Source organism: Anabrus simplex, chromosome 1, assembly GCF_040414725.1.
Source record: "Anabrus simplex isolate iqAnaSimp1 chromosome 1, ASM4041472v1, whole genome shotgun sequence".
NCBI classification, from domain to species: domain Eukaryota; kingdom Metazoa; phylum Arthropoda; class Insecta; order Orthoptera; family Tettigoniidae; genus Anabrus; species Anabrus simplex.
In genome coordinates, this window is record NC_090265.1 from 768445068 (window position 1) to 768460552 (window position 15485).

Below are 15485 nucleotides of genomic sequence, written 5' to 3' on the forward strand. Positions count from 1 at the left end.
CAATTAATAACTTCTTTCTTTGCTAGCTCAGCAGTTTAACTCTCGGGGCGGGTTCGAAGTTTTTCCATTATGTAACCTTCCGTAAAATGTAAAGAAACTGGTATCTATCCTATCTTTTAAACTGCATATCGGGATAGAGAGTGCTTAACCCTCTCGAGCTCCCAATCATATTGTTTTGAGGTGAACTTATTTTCTCAACCTATTCTTCGCTAACGTAAAACAAATTGTTCTTTTCTAAAGTCACCTCTGTAGTATGGGATTAGCCCTTGCATTAGTGGCCTAGAGCCGGATTAGGTTTTAAAAACAAGTGTATTAGGAGTGCAGATCGCCTCCTCTCAAATTGTTATTTTAGAGGTCATGTAATTACCCCTTTTCATTTAATAGACCTCAGTAGGTTGGGTATTTTACCCCTGTGTCTATGTCCAGTGAGGACAACTTGAAGGTGGAGTTCGGTGTGGCCTTTGAGAGGCTTAAAGTTGAGAGCGAGTGGCTCTTTTTGTAAATTGAGTGTTGTATGCCTCGTGGAGGGTTTTCAGTGTAATTTGGAGCTAGGGCTCCTAGGCATGAATGGGGTTTTCTGCCCCTCTGTTGAAACTTGTGTTTGGGGTAAAACTGAGCTGATTGCCCAAGCATTGTGTTTTCAGAGCTCGAAGCCCAAATCCTGTAAATATTGTAACTACCCTTTGACTTGCTACTTTGTACCTGCCATGCTTGTTATTTCTTTGTTTTTGAAAAGAAAATATAACCTTGTTAAATTTTAAATTAATTTTACTTTCGTAGTTTGAGACCCGTTCACACCCGCACCTTCTTTCACGCATAACTACCACAAAAATACGGTAACACATTGAATGGAAACATGACTGACATCATTACCTAACAAAGCAGTTTCAGCAGATGGCACACTCATTTCTGCGGTGTGCACACTTGCAAAAAAAGCATTATTAAAGTGATAAATTGTTTGAATTCAAAGAAATGACTTTGTGACAAGAAAGAATAAACTCAATCCTTTCAATTTCAGTCATTAAAAAATTGCCAAATGACCAAAATATCGATTTTTATCTCCGGGGTGTCGTCTTAAGAGCTCTCCCTTCTTAGGCATATGTTTATTTCCGCAAACAGAGATATCCTTTAAGTCGCTCAACCTTTCAAAATTGGGACAAGCATTTTAAAGTGTAAACCTGGAATTTTGACAGAGGTTCTCGATACCATTAAGGCATTTTAGTTAAAAACATTCCAGCAATTACAGAAGGTAGCAGTTATTAACTTCGTCGAAGTAAATATAGATGATCGTATGTTATGATTCATCTAATGACGTGATTTTAGGTCCGCATAATTCCCTGAAATTCACAAAGTAATATCTCTGTATGTGAGAACAAAAAAATTCGTTAGGATTAGACGAACTAGAAAATATGTATGGACATTTCACGAAACAATGCTATGGAGAAGAATCTTCTCTGTGTAGCATTATCATCATTTAAAACGAGTTAATATCTTATTTCCGATAGATATAAGTCTAGATATATAACAAAACATTCTTAAATTACTGCATTTCCTGTAACCTTCATGTCATATAACTCGTATGTTTCTTTCGAATCCGCTATAATTAACTATAATAAGTTGAATACTAACTGTCCTTTAAGTTAAAAAGTGTTGAATTCAGTATTTTCCTCATTCATATGCTTATTAGTTCGAATACTTCGTTCATAAAATGTTATTTTCTCAATTCCGCAATCGAAGCTGTGAGTGTGTGTGCATCGTTACAGCTACATATTTGAGACGCTATGTTTTCGTATTAATTTTAAATGACAAATGTTATGTCCTCTAAAGTTACATGACTAAGTGGAGTGTAATTAAAATAATATCTAACAACATTAACTTTTAAAAAATCTCAGTTAACTGTACCTTTTAACATAACGCATTGAATCCGGTGGTAGCCCTATCCTCCGGGTGACGTCACGCGCACCAGCCAATGGCAGTGAAGCTCCCCGGAATGGCCTACCTCTTAGTATTCTAGTTACATTGCAGTGGGCTGTTGTATGTTCTGTATTATTAAAAGTTTCGTTGCTCACTAAAATTTGCACAAAATCGTATTGTCCCCTGATAAGCCCGGATAATCGGCAGTTTGCTGTAGTAGTATTCCTTGCCGTAATTTCATTCCATGGAATTGCTTGTCCTACGTTTGGTATTTTGGGGGGGGGGGTAAATATGTTTTAACTTTATTATCACACTTCTGTAAGTGACCATTGACAGCGGTATATTTTCCAATTACGATGTATGTGTTAATAATAATAATAATAATAATAATAATAATAATAATAATAATAATAATAATAATAATAATAATAATATTTAGTACACTGCATACAAGGAGGAGTTCATTGCTCAAATTCCTTAGTGTAGTCATTGTTCACAGCTCACACGTTCTTGGACTGTGAAACAGAACATGTCAGGGTGAGATTGAACTGGGTGAGGAAGCAGTAAAGGATTTAGCTAAACTATATTGTAAATTTGCAACTTAATTTCTTGGAACTCTAAGAGGAATACAGCTCAATGTGATCTGAAACAGAACTTTTCCATGACTAAGGTGATATCAGTTTGGAAAGAACGTAGAAATCCTGAATCCCAGGGAGGGAGTATGAAACTGAAGCAGGTGGGTCATAGGATTTATTTTTCAAGGGATCTCCAGGCGAGGGGACAAGTGTTCGATTCCCCATCATAAACATAGAGAATTCCACCCCCGGAGAGGCACTTGAACCTGAGGTTCAATCAGCCTACAACAGAAATGAGCACCAGGTTAAATTAATTTCATGTGTCTATTTCTAGCCGAGTGTAGCCCTCGTAAGGCAGACCCTCCGATGAGGGTGGGCGACATCTGCCATGTGTAGGTAACTGCGTGTTATTGTGGTGGAGAATAGTGTTATGTGTGGTGTGTGAGTTGCAGGGATGTTGCGGACAGCACTAACACCCAGCCCCCGGGCCACTGGAATTAACCAATGAAGGTTAAAATCCCTGACCCGGCCGGTAATCGAACCCGGAATCTTCTGAACCGAAGGCCAGTACGCTGACCATTCAGCCAACGAGTCGGACCGTACTAGGTTGATTAATGGTGAGACAATCAGCCGGGCATAGAGCTAAGTGCCTTCCACTTCTCCAAGTGCCTCAATGGCTGTACGTTCAACCGGGACAACAGTGAATTCTCAGTTGCGAACAACAAGAACGTGAGTTCACTGACGAATTTTTCCTATAGCGCTCCGACTTCGCTGTTTGGGAATAAAAAGTGAGTGGACTCGTGTTATCTAACTCGAAAGTTGAAGGTGGACGATTTGAATGTAACAATATTTATTCCTGGTAAAATCAGGCGAGAAAAAGGGTAGGAGGGAATTCATAAAGAACGGATAAATGGCACATGTGAAGTGGTTGTAGGCCTGCAGGAGTGGATAGGAGAAGAGGGTAGTCCTCAGACATTCAGAGGAGGAGATGATGGTAGTATTTTTACAAGGAAGTACACTCATGTACATAAAAACCAAATCACCTTGAAAGACTAGAGATAGGAAGTTCATGTTAACGGAGCATGTGCATTAGTATGTTCTGAAGAAATGATTAGCATTTGAATCATGTCGGCCCTCAGGTTCAAGGTCAACATCGATATTTCGGCGCACCACCACCGATTGGTAAAATGTACCTGCGGCTCTCGTTGTCGCTATAAACCGAAGGTAATGGATCAGTGTGACGTCAACAGATTGCAAGATGCCTCGCAGACGTATACGTGAACCGTGCCGTAAAATTAGTGAGTTTGAAAGAGGACGCATTATTGACATGATAGTACGCAATGCATCAATCCGGGAAATTGCTGTACGTGTGCGATAAAGTGTGTCGGCAGTGCAACGGGTGTGTTCAGAATGGTTCACAGAAGGCCGTAGAACACAACGACATGGGTCTGGTCGCACCACCCAGACCACCTCCTGAGAAGATCGACACCTCATCCCAATGACACTGCAGGACGGGTCTGGGTCCTCCTCGGCTCTGGCGCAACAGTCGAACAGTGCAACACCTCGTACACTATCAGGAGTGACAGTCCGTCGCTGCTTATTACGATCTCCGCCTACCTTTGACTAATGTGCATAAACATGCTAGACTGCAATGGTGTATGGAACGACGTCACTGGAGGCAGGAATGGCAGCAAATAGTGTTTTCGGACCAATCCAGGTTCTGTTTGTTTAAAAATGATGGCCGCATTTTGGTTCGCCGCGGACAGGGGGAGAGGCATCACATCGACTGCATTCGCACAAGACATACAGCGCCAACTCAAGGCTTTATGGTGTGGGGTGCTATTGGGTACAACCACAAATCACAGTTGGTACAGTTGATACGTGTCCAGGGCACTGTGACCAACTTGAATGACGTCCTGCGACCCTTTCTACATGGCACCCCAAACGCCATATTTTAGCAGTATAATGCGCGACCACATGTTGCTGCACGAACACGTGGCCTGTTGTAACGGAATGTCAGACTGTTGTCCTGGCCCGCTCGATCACCGGAACCGAGCTCGATAGCTGCAGTCACTTAAGTGCGGCCAGTATCCAGTATTCGGGAGATAGTAGGTTCGAACCCCACTGTCGGCAGCCCTGAAAATGGTTTTCCGTGGTTTCCCATTTTCACACCAGGCAAATGCTGGGGCTGTACCTTATTAAGGCCACGGCCGCTTCCTTCCCACTCCTAGCCCTTTCCTGTCCCATCGTCGCCATAAGACCTATCTGTGTCGGTGCGACGTAAAGCAACTGGCAAGAAAGAAGAAGACGATCACCGGACTTGTCGCCAATCGAAAATGTGTGGGATATTGTGTAATGACGGGTGCGGCGCTGTGATCCAATGCCAACCACCAAAGATGAACTGTGGAACCAGGTGAATGCAGCATGGATAGCTATACCCCAAGACGCCATTCGCGCATTATACGCGCCAATGCCATCACGCATGGAACAAGTTATCAGTGCCCACGGAGGACCAGTGCCTACGACGCAACAGGACACATGCTGAGTCTAAGTGACTGAAATGCTAATCGTTTCTGTAGAACACACTATTAAACATGTCCTGTAAATATGAACTTCTTATCTCTAGTCCTTCAAGGTGTTCTGTTTTTTTATGAACATGTGTGTACATCTGAGCAAACATCCTCTCCTGACACTAATCAAAAGGAAAACGGAAGAAGTTCGACACTTTGAAAAATAAAGGTATCGAACCAGGAAAGACAGGGGGCACGAACGATCAAGGGAGATGAGATTGGAAAGATAAAAGCGAGGAGACTATCAAGCTAGGGGCCCTGTGGGGGCCAACCCGCTAGGGTTCCCTTTTAGTCCGCTCTTACGACAGGCAGGGGACCGCCCCCAGGACCTAGGAGAAAATAGACAGAATGAGATTTTAGTCAGAAGAAATGAGGCTACAATGAAATGGCGTATGGCTTTTAGTGCCGGGAGTGTCCGAGGACAAGTTCGGCTTGCCAGATGCAGGTCTTTTGATTTGACGCCCGTAGGCGATGTTAACAGCTCACAACTCAACAGCGTACTTCGCAATATTTCGCAACTTCTTTCCATCAAATGAAAGTTTAATTTCTTGTGAGACTAAAAGCATCCCATTCAGACGACTAATGTACTCAATGTCAGCCAGTGGCAAATACGCAAGGTGGGGCGTGGGGGGGAGGGGCGTTCCTTCTCCTCCTCCTCCCCTGGCATTTCAATTCTCTTTCTTCACTGAAATGTAAGACAATGTATATTAAAATATATTCATATAATAAACGGTTGTACTGTTGATGCGTCAGCTATGTGCAATCCCAAAATGAACTTCCTATCTCCGGTCCTTCAAGGTGTTCTGCTTTTTAATGAACATGTGTCTACATCTGAGCAACCATCCTCTCTTGACACTAATCAAAAGGAAGGAGCCGCAGTAGGGGTACAGACACAGCACAAAACGTCAAAGCATTGCACCACACCAAGCTTTTTTTTTTTCTTTTTGCTAGTTGCTTTACGTCGCACCGACTCAGATAGGTCTTATGGCGACGATGGGACAGGATAGGGCTAGGAGTGGGAAGGAATCGGCCGTGGCCTTAATTAAGGTACAGCCCCAGCATTTGCCTGATGTGAAAATGGAAAACCACGGAAAACCATTTTCAGGGCTGCCGATAGTGGGGTTTGAACCTACTATCTCCCGAATACTGGATATTGGCCGCAATTAAGCGACTGCAGCTATCGAGCTCGGTACCAAGCTTTTATAGACTCACCTGTAGACTCGAAACATGTACCCTACATAATAAAATCCAGTCAACAGAAATGAAATTCGTCAGAACCATGAACCGAAAGACCAGGAAAGACAAGATAAGAAATGAAGCAAACAGGAAGGACGCTGGCATCAAAATACCTGTTACGGAGCTTTTAGGAAGACGCAGGCTACAATGGCTTGGACATGTTTTGAGAATGGGCAGAACGAGAACAGCAAGGAATTACATTTACAGAAAAGTGGTAGGGGAGAGGCCAGTAGGGAGGCCAAGGAATCGGTGCTTAGGCACTGTGAAATTGGAGATCAGCAAGAGGAATGTCTAGTGAGAGGACATAGAGGAACAGAAACTATACTTTGACAGGAAGAAGTGGCGAGCGCTTGTACAGCACACCCGGGAAACTGGAGCTGTAAAATGACGATGATGATGAGGAGGAGGAGGAAGATGATAATGACGAGCAAGCATTTATTGCATGGTCGAACAGTGTTGGACCATCCATAGCACAGAGACAGGCTGCGACATGGTCGGACAGTGAGGATACAGACGTCGAATGACCTGAGGAAGATCCTGCCACAGCTGACGCAGCTGACCCTGCAGATCTGCCAGATATCGGGTCCAATCTACTACCAAGCGCTCTCGATGGGCGAGAGGTCCAGAAATCCTGCTGACCAAGGAAGCATAGACCATCACGAAGCAAGACCTGAGATACCCGCGCTGTGTGAGGCCGGGCATTATCTTGCTGGAAAATAGGGCTGTCCAGCTGCATCAGGAAGGCGAGCACATACAGTTGGAGAATTTCCATAATGTATCACTCTGCCGTCAGGTTTCATTCAATCACCACTAGTGGGGAGCGGGAATCGTAAGAATTGATGGTCAGCCACTCTACAATGAAACATGGACCACTGAGCTAGCCAGGACGTCTCCATACTCGAATTCAGTGCTGATCTGTATCCAGATAGAACTGTGATTCGACGCTGAACACCACTCATCCCCAATAGGCAAGCTGCCACGTACCTGTTTCTGACAGAAGTTCAAACGTGCTCGGCAATGTCGAGGTCGTAATGATAGACGTCGTAGGAGACATCGCGACGATGCGAGAAACGTCGAATCATAATGTTTGGTGGTTATTTATGAAACAAGGATGTTCAATTACTTTTATTATTGTACCGGAGGTACACCTTCTCCGTACATTTAAACTGAGCGCCTCAGAAGGCCATCTGTGATGTGAACCTTGAACTGCGTATTGGAAGGAGTTTTGAACTTGAATTTTCAGATGTCTCTACTATCGACATATGTGCCCCCCCTGGATGGAGGACAGACAGTTAATTTTCAAAAGAATTTTGATATTTATAAGTTTTTAAAACTGAAGTGTTTGTAGATGTGTGTGTGTGTGTGTGTGTGTGTGTGTGTGTGTGTGTGTGTGTGTGTGTGTGTGTGTGTGTGTGTGTGTGTGTGTGTGTTTTCTAAGGTTACTAGCACTTCCTTCTTCATTAAGTTATTAGCCAATCAGAAAATTTTATATTTATTCGGTTAGCCAATCAAAATCGAGTGTATGTAGAGGCCATCGGCCTAGAGAGTTCTGGAACTTTCTCCTCCGCTATAAAAGCTGGGAGCTTTGGGGCCACGTCGACTTCTTCATCGCTCCGGTCTAGGGAAAACATTGCCCGCCGTCGGATGGCCCACCAGCTCAAAGTAATGGCAGACATCTTTTAAATATATGATAGCTCGAGATAGCTGACTTGAGGGGAAGGTTTCAAAATACATTCTTAATGTAAATTTCTAAAATTTAAGATCATCTTTTAAATGTAAATTTTCAAGCGAGTCTAAGGACTTCATTCAAGACCCTGCGGGGAAAATGTAACCTAGGGAATAAAGAGTGTTCACCCTCTTTTAATTCCCATTCAACTTGGTATTGGGCTCACTACAATTTTGTAAAACTTTAAATTTTATCTCTTCTTTTGGAACTTAATATTTTTCTCCATCTAGTCACCCTCTGTAGTATAGTCTTAGACTCTGTAACTTAGGGCCATAAGCCCATATAGGATCTTTGGTGTTTCAGAATATATTTCAAAAGGAGTGCAAGTGTTTAGCCTCCTTGCATTTTGTTTATGGCCGATTTCTTAAACCTTTTCTTTTGACCACTCAGGCCACTTGGAGTCACTCAAGTGCGGCCAGTATCCAGTAATCGGGAGATAGTGGGTTCGAGCCCCACTGTCGCTGGCCCTGAAGATGCTTTTCCGTGGTTTCCCATTTTCACACCCGGCAAATGCCGGGGCTGTACCTTAATTAAGGCCACGGCCGCTTTCCTTCCACTTCCTAGGCCTTTCCTATCCCATCGTCGCCATAAGACATATCTGTGTTGGTGCGACGTAAAGCAAGTAGCAAAAAAAAAATAAAAAAAATAGGCCACTTAGAACTGGCAATCATTGCCTCTGTTTAATCCTTTTCTTACTCATAGTCTACTGTGGATCAGACTGTCGATCAGAAGAGACAGTGAATTCTGTTTTCAAGGTTTACCTAGTGTTTGGATAAGAAAATTGTGCCGTAACGTTGGAGCTACAAGCTCATTCTGCAACTTATTGTGTTCCTGAATTTGGATCAATCCTGTTATTCGAACGGACGAGCTCCTGAATTGTTGCAAAAAGAAAAAAAAAAGAGGAAAGAAGTAAAATTTCAGTTTTTAGTGTTTTAAATTATACTTCGATCTTTACTATGTCCACCCATCCACCTCCTTACACCTCTGCAATCCACGGTATCCCCGTAACAATTATCATTAACGTTATCGTTATTTCACAATGCTCAAACTAACATTTGTACATCCTTGTTTCCTAAATAACCACCAAACATTCTGATTGGACAATACTTTTTATGCATAGCAACTCGTGGATATTCAGCTGAGAAGGAAATGAAAAATTCCAATTTATTATATGACACCAAGATGATAACCCAAGTGAGTAAATTTTACAAAATAGTTAAAGTTATTCAAAATCGGCTGCATTCGAATCCTCCGAAAAAGGTCACTATTATGTGTGAACGCTTATAAACAGTCAATGAGCGTACCACAGATTTAGCTCTAGGATTTGAAAGGTGGTGGTGGTGGTGGTGGTGGCGATTATTGTTTTAAAAGGAAGTACAACTTGGCAACCATCCTCTATTAACACTAATCAAAAGGAAAAAAATAAAAGGGGCCCGACGCTTCGAAAAATGAAGGTACCGGACAAAGAGAGACAAGTGCCACGAAGGACGTGGAAATGAAAGACTCCCTGGGCCTCGAGTTCTCTATTAGCGTCGGGGTCGGAAAAGAACTAGAGTTGACCAAGGGAGGTCGGATAGGATAGATGAAAATGCGGAGCTTGGCACAAGTAAGTGGAGGCAATGCCAGGATTCAGCGAAGGGCCCCATGGCCGCCAATCTACGCTCCCAAGAGCTACTGGGCCCTTTTTAGTCACCTTTCATGACAGGCAAGGTATACGTGGTTGTTATTCTACCAACCCCACCCACAATGGGAAGGATTTGAGTGGAGTGCGGGCAAAATTAGAAGTCAGTGGAGGAATATTTTTCAGAAGTGGGTAAATAGGTCCTCCACGACTGAATTCTGGCTAGAATCTAATCAGTATAAAGATGCTCTTTAAACTTCGCCTCATTCCAATACAGAAGTCGAGAGTGTGATCAATGACCAATAAAAGAACTAAGAATCAAGAGTGTAAGTGGTAGGAAGTTCTTCTATTTGTCGACACAAGTGAAGCTCACATATCAGCAGAAAAATCAATGGCTCCCCAAGTACTTCTGGAAGGGATGCAGTTGAGGAGGGAGGGATCGGGATGATGAAGATGATACATATATTTGTTAGGTGGGTTCGGTGTCATTTAAAACAAATTGTACGCGTAGGTATTTTTCTTTTTCTCCCTGAGCTGTTACACTTAAAAAAGATGTTTTCTGTGTGTGTACACCAACGCATACAGCGCTATTTGCAAACTACCCCATATATTTAGCCAATTCTGCCATTTAGGCAGTCAGGCAATGTTGTTTACATGTTACTTTACGTCGCACCGACACAGATACGTCTTATGACGACGATGGGACTGGAAAGGTCTAGGAATGGGAAGGAAGCCGCCGTGGCCTTAATTACGGTACAGCCCCAGCATTTGCCTAGTAAGAAAATGGGAAACCATGGAAAACCATCTTCAGGGCTGCCGATAGCGGGGTTCGAACCCACTATCTCCCGAATACTGGATAGTGGCCGCACTTAAGAGACTGCAGCTATCGAGCTCGGTGGCAAACTTTTTGTGGGGGAACCAAGCACTTCCCACAAACAGAAGGAAGATTATAAAAGTGATAATAGCAGAAGGAAATATAGAAAGGTGGGGGGAATATTTTGTCACAGTAATACCAAGGTATTTTTGTCCTTACAGTAATATGGCGGTGGAGGGGGATGTGTGTGTGTGTGTGTGTGTGTGTGTGTGTGTGTGTGTGTGTGTGTGTGTGTGTGTGTGTGTGTGTGTGTGTGTGTGTGTGTGTGTGTGTGTGTGTGTGTGTGTGTGTGTGTGTGTGTGTGTGTGTGTGTGTGTGTGTGTAGGGAGGGGGAGCCCACTAAGACACTTTAGTTAAGTTTATTCTCAGTCACAAGTGATTTATATGTATATTTTAATTTATTAATTAAAACCTGATTCATTCAAAACTTCAGAAAGGGTCATTGAATCCAGAGGTAGTTAAACTCGCTAAAGATCGCTTTAACTATACCCATTTTTACATGAACATCAGAACGTTCTTTTTCCCCCTTGAGAAGATTTAAAACTTACCTGAGCTGGAACATGACGCAAGGAAAACTGAATGACAAGAAACAAGAAAACAAGAAAAAAGAAAATGAAGTTCGAAATTGTGGCGAACTCACTTTCTCCCGAATGCAAGCTCACAGCTACACGGCCACTTGCTCAGATGGCGCCCCTGCGAGTCAGGTTTAGCTACTTTTCTTCGTCAAGTGTTAGCAATAATGCGTGACATTTATCTGGACGGTGCCCAGCGAGGCTTGAGGGCTATGAATAGAAGCAGCGATTCAGAAAGGAGTGATGAAAAGCTGCAGGTTGTCGCATCTCCTTTTCAATGTCTATATAGGACAGGCATTAAAGGGAATCGAAGAGTAATTTGGTAAAGGAGCCAGAATCCAAGGAAGGAAATACAAATTATTCTGAGATTAGCCGATGATATTGTTATTTTATCTAAGTCTGTAGAAGATCTGGAGATATTGCTGAATGGTATGGACACAGTCGTAGAGAAAGGGTGCAGGGTGAAATTAAATGCAGTGCAGTCAAACGAATTCGGGTGATGTAGGAAATATTAGTTCAGGAATGAACTCTTCAAAGGAAGTAGATGAGTATTGTTACTAACGATATTAGAAGTAAGGAGAATATGAAACGCAAGCCTTTCTTTCATGGGCGCCCGCAGGATCTTTTCCAAGGGGGGGGGGGGCACATTAACAATTTTCTTGAATATAAATACCAATATAACGTCAGCAACATTAAATTGTTTACAGAAATTTGCGAATATAACAGATGCTAGATGACTGTCAGTAAGTTCAGTTTATGAAATAATCTGGTATGATATTAAACAATTGAACATCAACTTTTTAGAATTCCAGGGGGGGGCACCCCCCCCCTTGCGGGCGCCCATGCTTCTTTTAAGAAAAGAAATATGCTCACTTCGAACACTGATATAGAAATTTGAAAGACGTTTTTGAAGACTTTCTTCTAGAGCATGGAATTGTATTGATGTGAAATATGGCAATAAGTAGCTCAGAAAGGAAAAGAATTGAAGCTTTCGAAATGTGGCTTTACAGAAGACGATGAAGGTTAAATAGGTAGATTGAATCACGTATGAAGAGATACTCAATCGAATTGGTGAGATGAGAACAATTTGGCCAGAAGAAGAGATAGAATGATAGACACCGGATACTTGTTCAAGTTTTTGAGTGAAGTAAGAATTGTAGATCACGGTATGAATATGACAGACAGATTAGAGTAGATTTAGGAGGCATAGTGTGGCATGGAGGGCTGCATCAAACCAGTATACGGATTGATTGCCCAGAGAACGACCAATCTTTTGTTCTCTCGCAAGTTTTGCTGTACTGCTGAAAGTCAGTTTTCAGGGAAGGCGGTACAGATAGTTACATTTACTTTAATTCTGATAGTGGACTCACTGGGCATCCCACGCTCTGGTAAAACTACAAATTGCACACTGGAATAGCACGACGTGCACCAAAAACGAGATTGATTACCTGCATTATTGAATTGTGGGATTGTTGGGCCATGCTGCATTTCGACGTCTTACTTTTTTACTTAATATTATGTCCTCGGTCTGAAAATATTGATCTGGAATCCCTAGTGTTTCATCAGATTGTAACAATGATTTTAAATTTTAATGGCAATATGTCTTTGGATGGGTTGGCGCTAAGGGCGTAGCGTAAAGGTGTGATGAGCACGGAAGAGTAGTAAATCAGAGCGCATGCGCCGTACGCCGGAAGGCAAGCAGAGCCGTAGCGCCCGACTAGCCGGCAGTGTGGCGCGTGCTCTGTTCGTGTCGAGTTATAGCAGTGTCGTGTATTTCCCGTTGACGAGTGCTCAAAATATTTTTTAAAAACAAATAAAAAATAATAGAAGATTTCTTCTAGTGCTCAGTTTTTTTTTTTCTGCAGTTCCTCCCAAGATCCACACGCATCTCGCAGTCCACCCAGCGAGCCACACTCAACGGCACCCAACGGGAACACGCACTGGTTTAAAGTACAACCCCTTCAGCTCTCGACTCGACCAAGTCTTCTTTTTTTATATATAAAAACTTTTTGAGAAGACAGACCGTAATGGAAGGAACCGGCCATATTGTGAAGGTGAAGGAGGGTGCAGTCCACAACCCCACCCCTGTACCAGAGGGCGGAGGAGGCCTACCCCTTATGCAGGTAATGTTTCTCCCACTTATTAATCGTGACAGAAATTGTTTTCAATGATTGTAAGAACGAGAAGTTCACCATGGGATCTGGTAACTTATTGCCGCTCCTGACCGTTACCGCAGTCAAATTCGATTAAATTAAACTTTTTGTGGTAAGTTTGTCAAGGTGTAAATGTTGGCAACTTCTTGTTGCACTTCTTTGAAGACAAAGTATGTATGTAAGTTCATGCGATTATCGTACACGCTATACTGCTGCTGGAAAAGAATATTGTTGCAACTTACAAATGATCTCAATAGGTTTTGTATCGAGCATCAGCGAAATTTCAGACAGGGTGGGCTTTACAGGCACCATTCAGCATGACTGTAGTGTTTCATTTCTTTTTTTTTACAATTGGCTTTAAGTCGCACAGACACAGATAGGTCTTATGGCGACGACAGAATAGGAAAGGGTTAGGAGTGAGAAGGAAGCGGCCGTGGCCTTAATTGAGGTACAGCCCCAGCATTTTCCTGGTGTAAAAATGGGAGACGACGGAAAACCCTCTTCTGGGCTGCCGACAGTGGGGTCCGAACCCACAATCTCCCGAATAGAAGCTCACAGCTGCGCGGCCAACTCGCCCGGTAAATTTAATTTCTTGCCCTGGACGTAATATTACGTGGATTTTACATCTTTTCTATCACGACAGCGGAAATAAGGAGTGCCTTCCCTTATAACCCTTATGAGAAAGGAATTCAGGAAATTCAGGTGCTTTTAAGGAAGAGGCCTGGTGACTTTTCTAAATGATTTACTCTCGCAGTAATCCTGGTGAGTGTTCTGGTTTCGCTGAAACTGGGTAGTTACATTTCTTGAACACCCTATCGGGGTGAGGGAAGCTAAATTCAATTTGAACTTCCTTTTTTATGGCTCAGAGAAAGCTTGTAGTACGAGAGTAAGAAAATAACAAATCATTCTTGTGCACACGTTCACAAACACTGACGATGATTAAGCAGTTCACATCCTGTCTGTAGTGCTACGCGTATTGGCCACGAAATGAAGAGGTTACGCCCCAGTTCCGGTTTCATTCTAGTTCAGTTGAGTACGTTTGTAACCTGCTGTTCAATTAGCAGCAGGCGTGGTAGCTGACTGGAACAGTCACTGGCTTCTCAATAAAGCAGCCGTGGTTCGAATTCAAACCAGTACATGTAAGAGTTTCGAAACGAAACGTCAAGTACCTGCGGTTCGGATTCTACGTGAAACGAGCTCACATGGACAGTAACATAGAACACAAACCTGTTTGCTTTTAACTTGGGGAAGTCCCTAGAAGTGATTTAGTAGGCCTACTGCTCTCCTCACAACTGCGGCCACGTATGCGGTACTGAACAATAGTTTAAGACTGTCAGAACCTCACTATACATTTCTTTCCCATGGAAAGATAGCAACCGAAATTCACATGATCTGTAGCCAGTAGGTATCATTACACCCATGGACCAAAGGAACTTTGTCGCCCCCTCCAGATAACGGCGAATTGAACTGTCTTTAGATATTGGTAGGATATTTTATTGTTATTATTGAAGTATAACCTAAAACATTACGAATTCAAACTCCCAACCACACTACGTCACGCATTAAATAAAAGAGATTTCATATCGTATATCGTATGCATGACACGCAAACGGTATCTAAGTAGGACTCACGAAGACAAAGTAAGTACAAGATAAACGACAAGCGAATAGAAATTCACAATATTAACACATATTTAAATAAAAGTTTGTCTTGATAATTGTACGTAAATGCTGTCGGAATCTAAACGTGCTCACAAACGTACCGAATCTCGTAGATAAGCAATGCCAATGCCATGAAAAATACATGTCGAAGTAGTAAAATAGACATACCATAATTACCTTCATAGAGAACGTTAACTCAAATTCACCGCCAAAACCAATTCGAACTTTCTTTAAATACATAACCACCGGGCGAGTTGGCCGTGCGGTTAGGAGCGCGCAGCTGTGAGCTCGCATCCGGGAGATAGTGGGTTCGAACCCCACTGTCGGCAGCCCTGAAAATGATTTCCGTGGTCTCCCATTTTCACACCAGGCAAATACTGAGGCTGTACCTTAATTAAGGCCACAGCCGCTTCCTTCCCATTCCTAGGCCTTTCCTGTCCTATCGTTGCCATAAGACCTATCTGTGTCGGTGCGACGTAAAACAAATAGAAAAAAAAAAATACATAACCCACTATGTGGGGTAAAATCCCAATAGGCTGAGCTGCTAGTTTCATTTCTCTCAACCTTTCTTACAAGTTTCTAG

General features: G+C 42.8%; 1 protein-coding gene across 1 annotated transcript in view; it reads left to right on the plus strand.

Annotated features, from left to right (window-relative positions):
• The first annotated feature begins 12819 nt into the window (after positions 1-12819).
• LOC136857505 (terminal nucleotidyltransferase 5C) overlaps positions 12820-15485 on the plus strand; it is a 495888-nt gene continuing 493222 nt past the window's right edge. Inside the window, exon 1 of the mRNA XM_067136210.2 lies at positions 12820-13211. Coding sequence (XP_066992311.2) covers positions 13116-13211 — 96 coding nt within the window. The 5' untranslated portion in view covers positions 12820-13115. The remainder of the gene's footprint in view (positions 13212-15485) is intronic.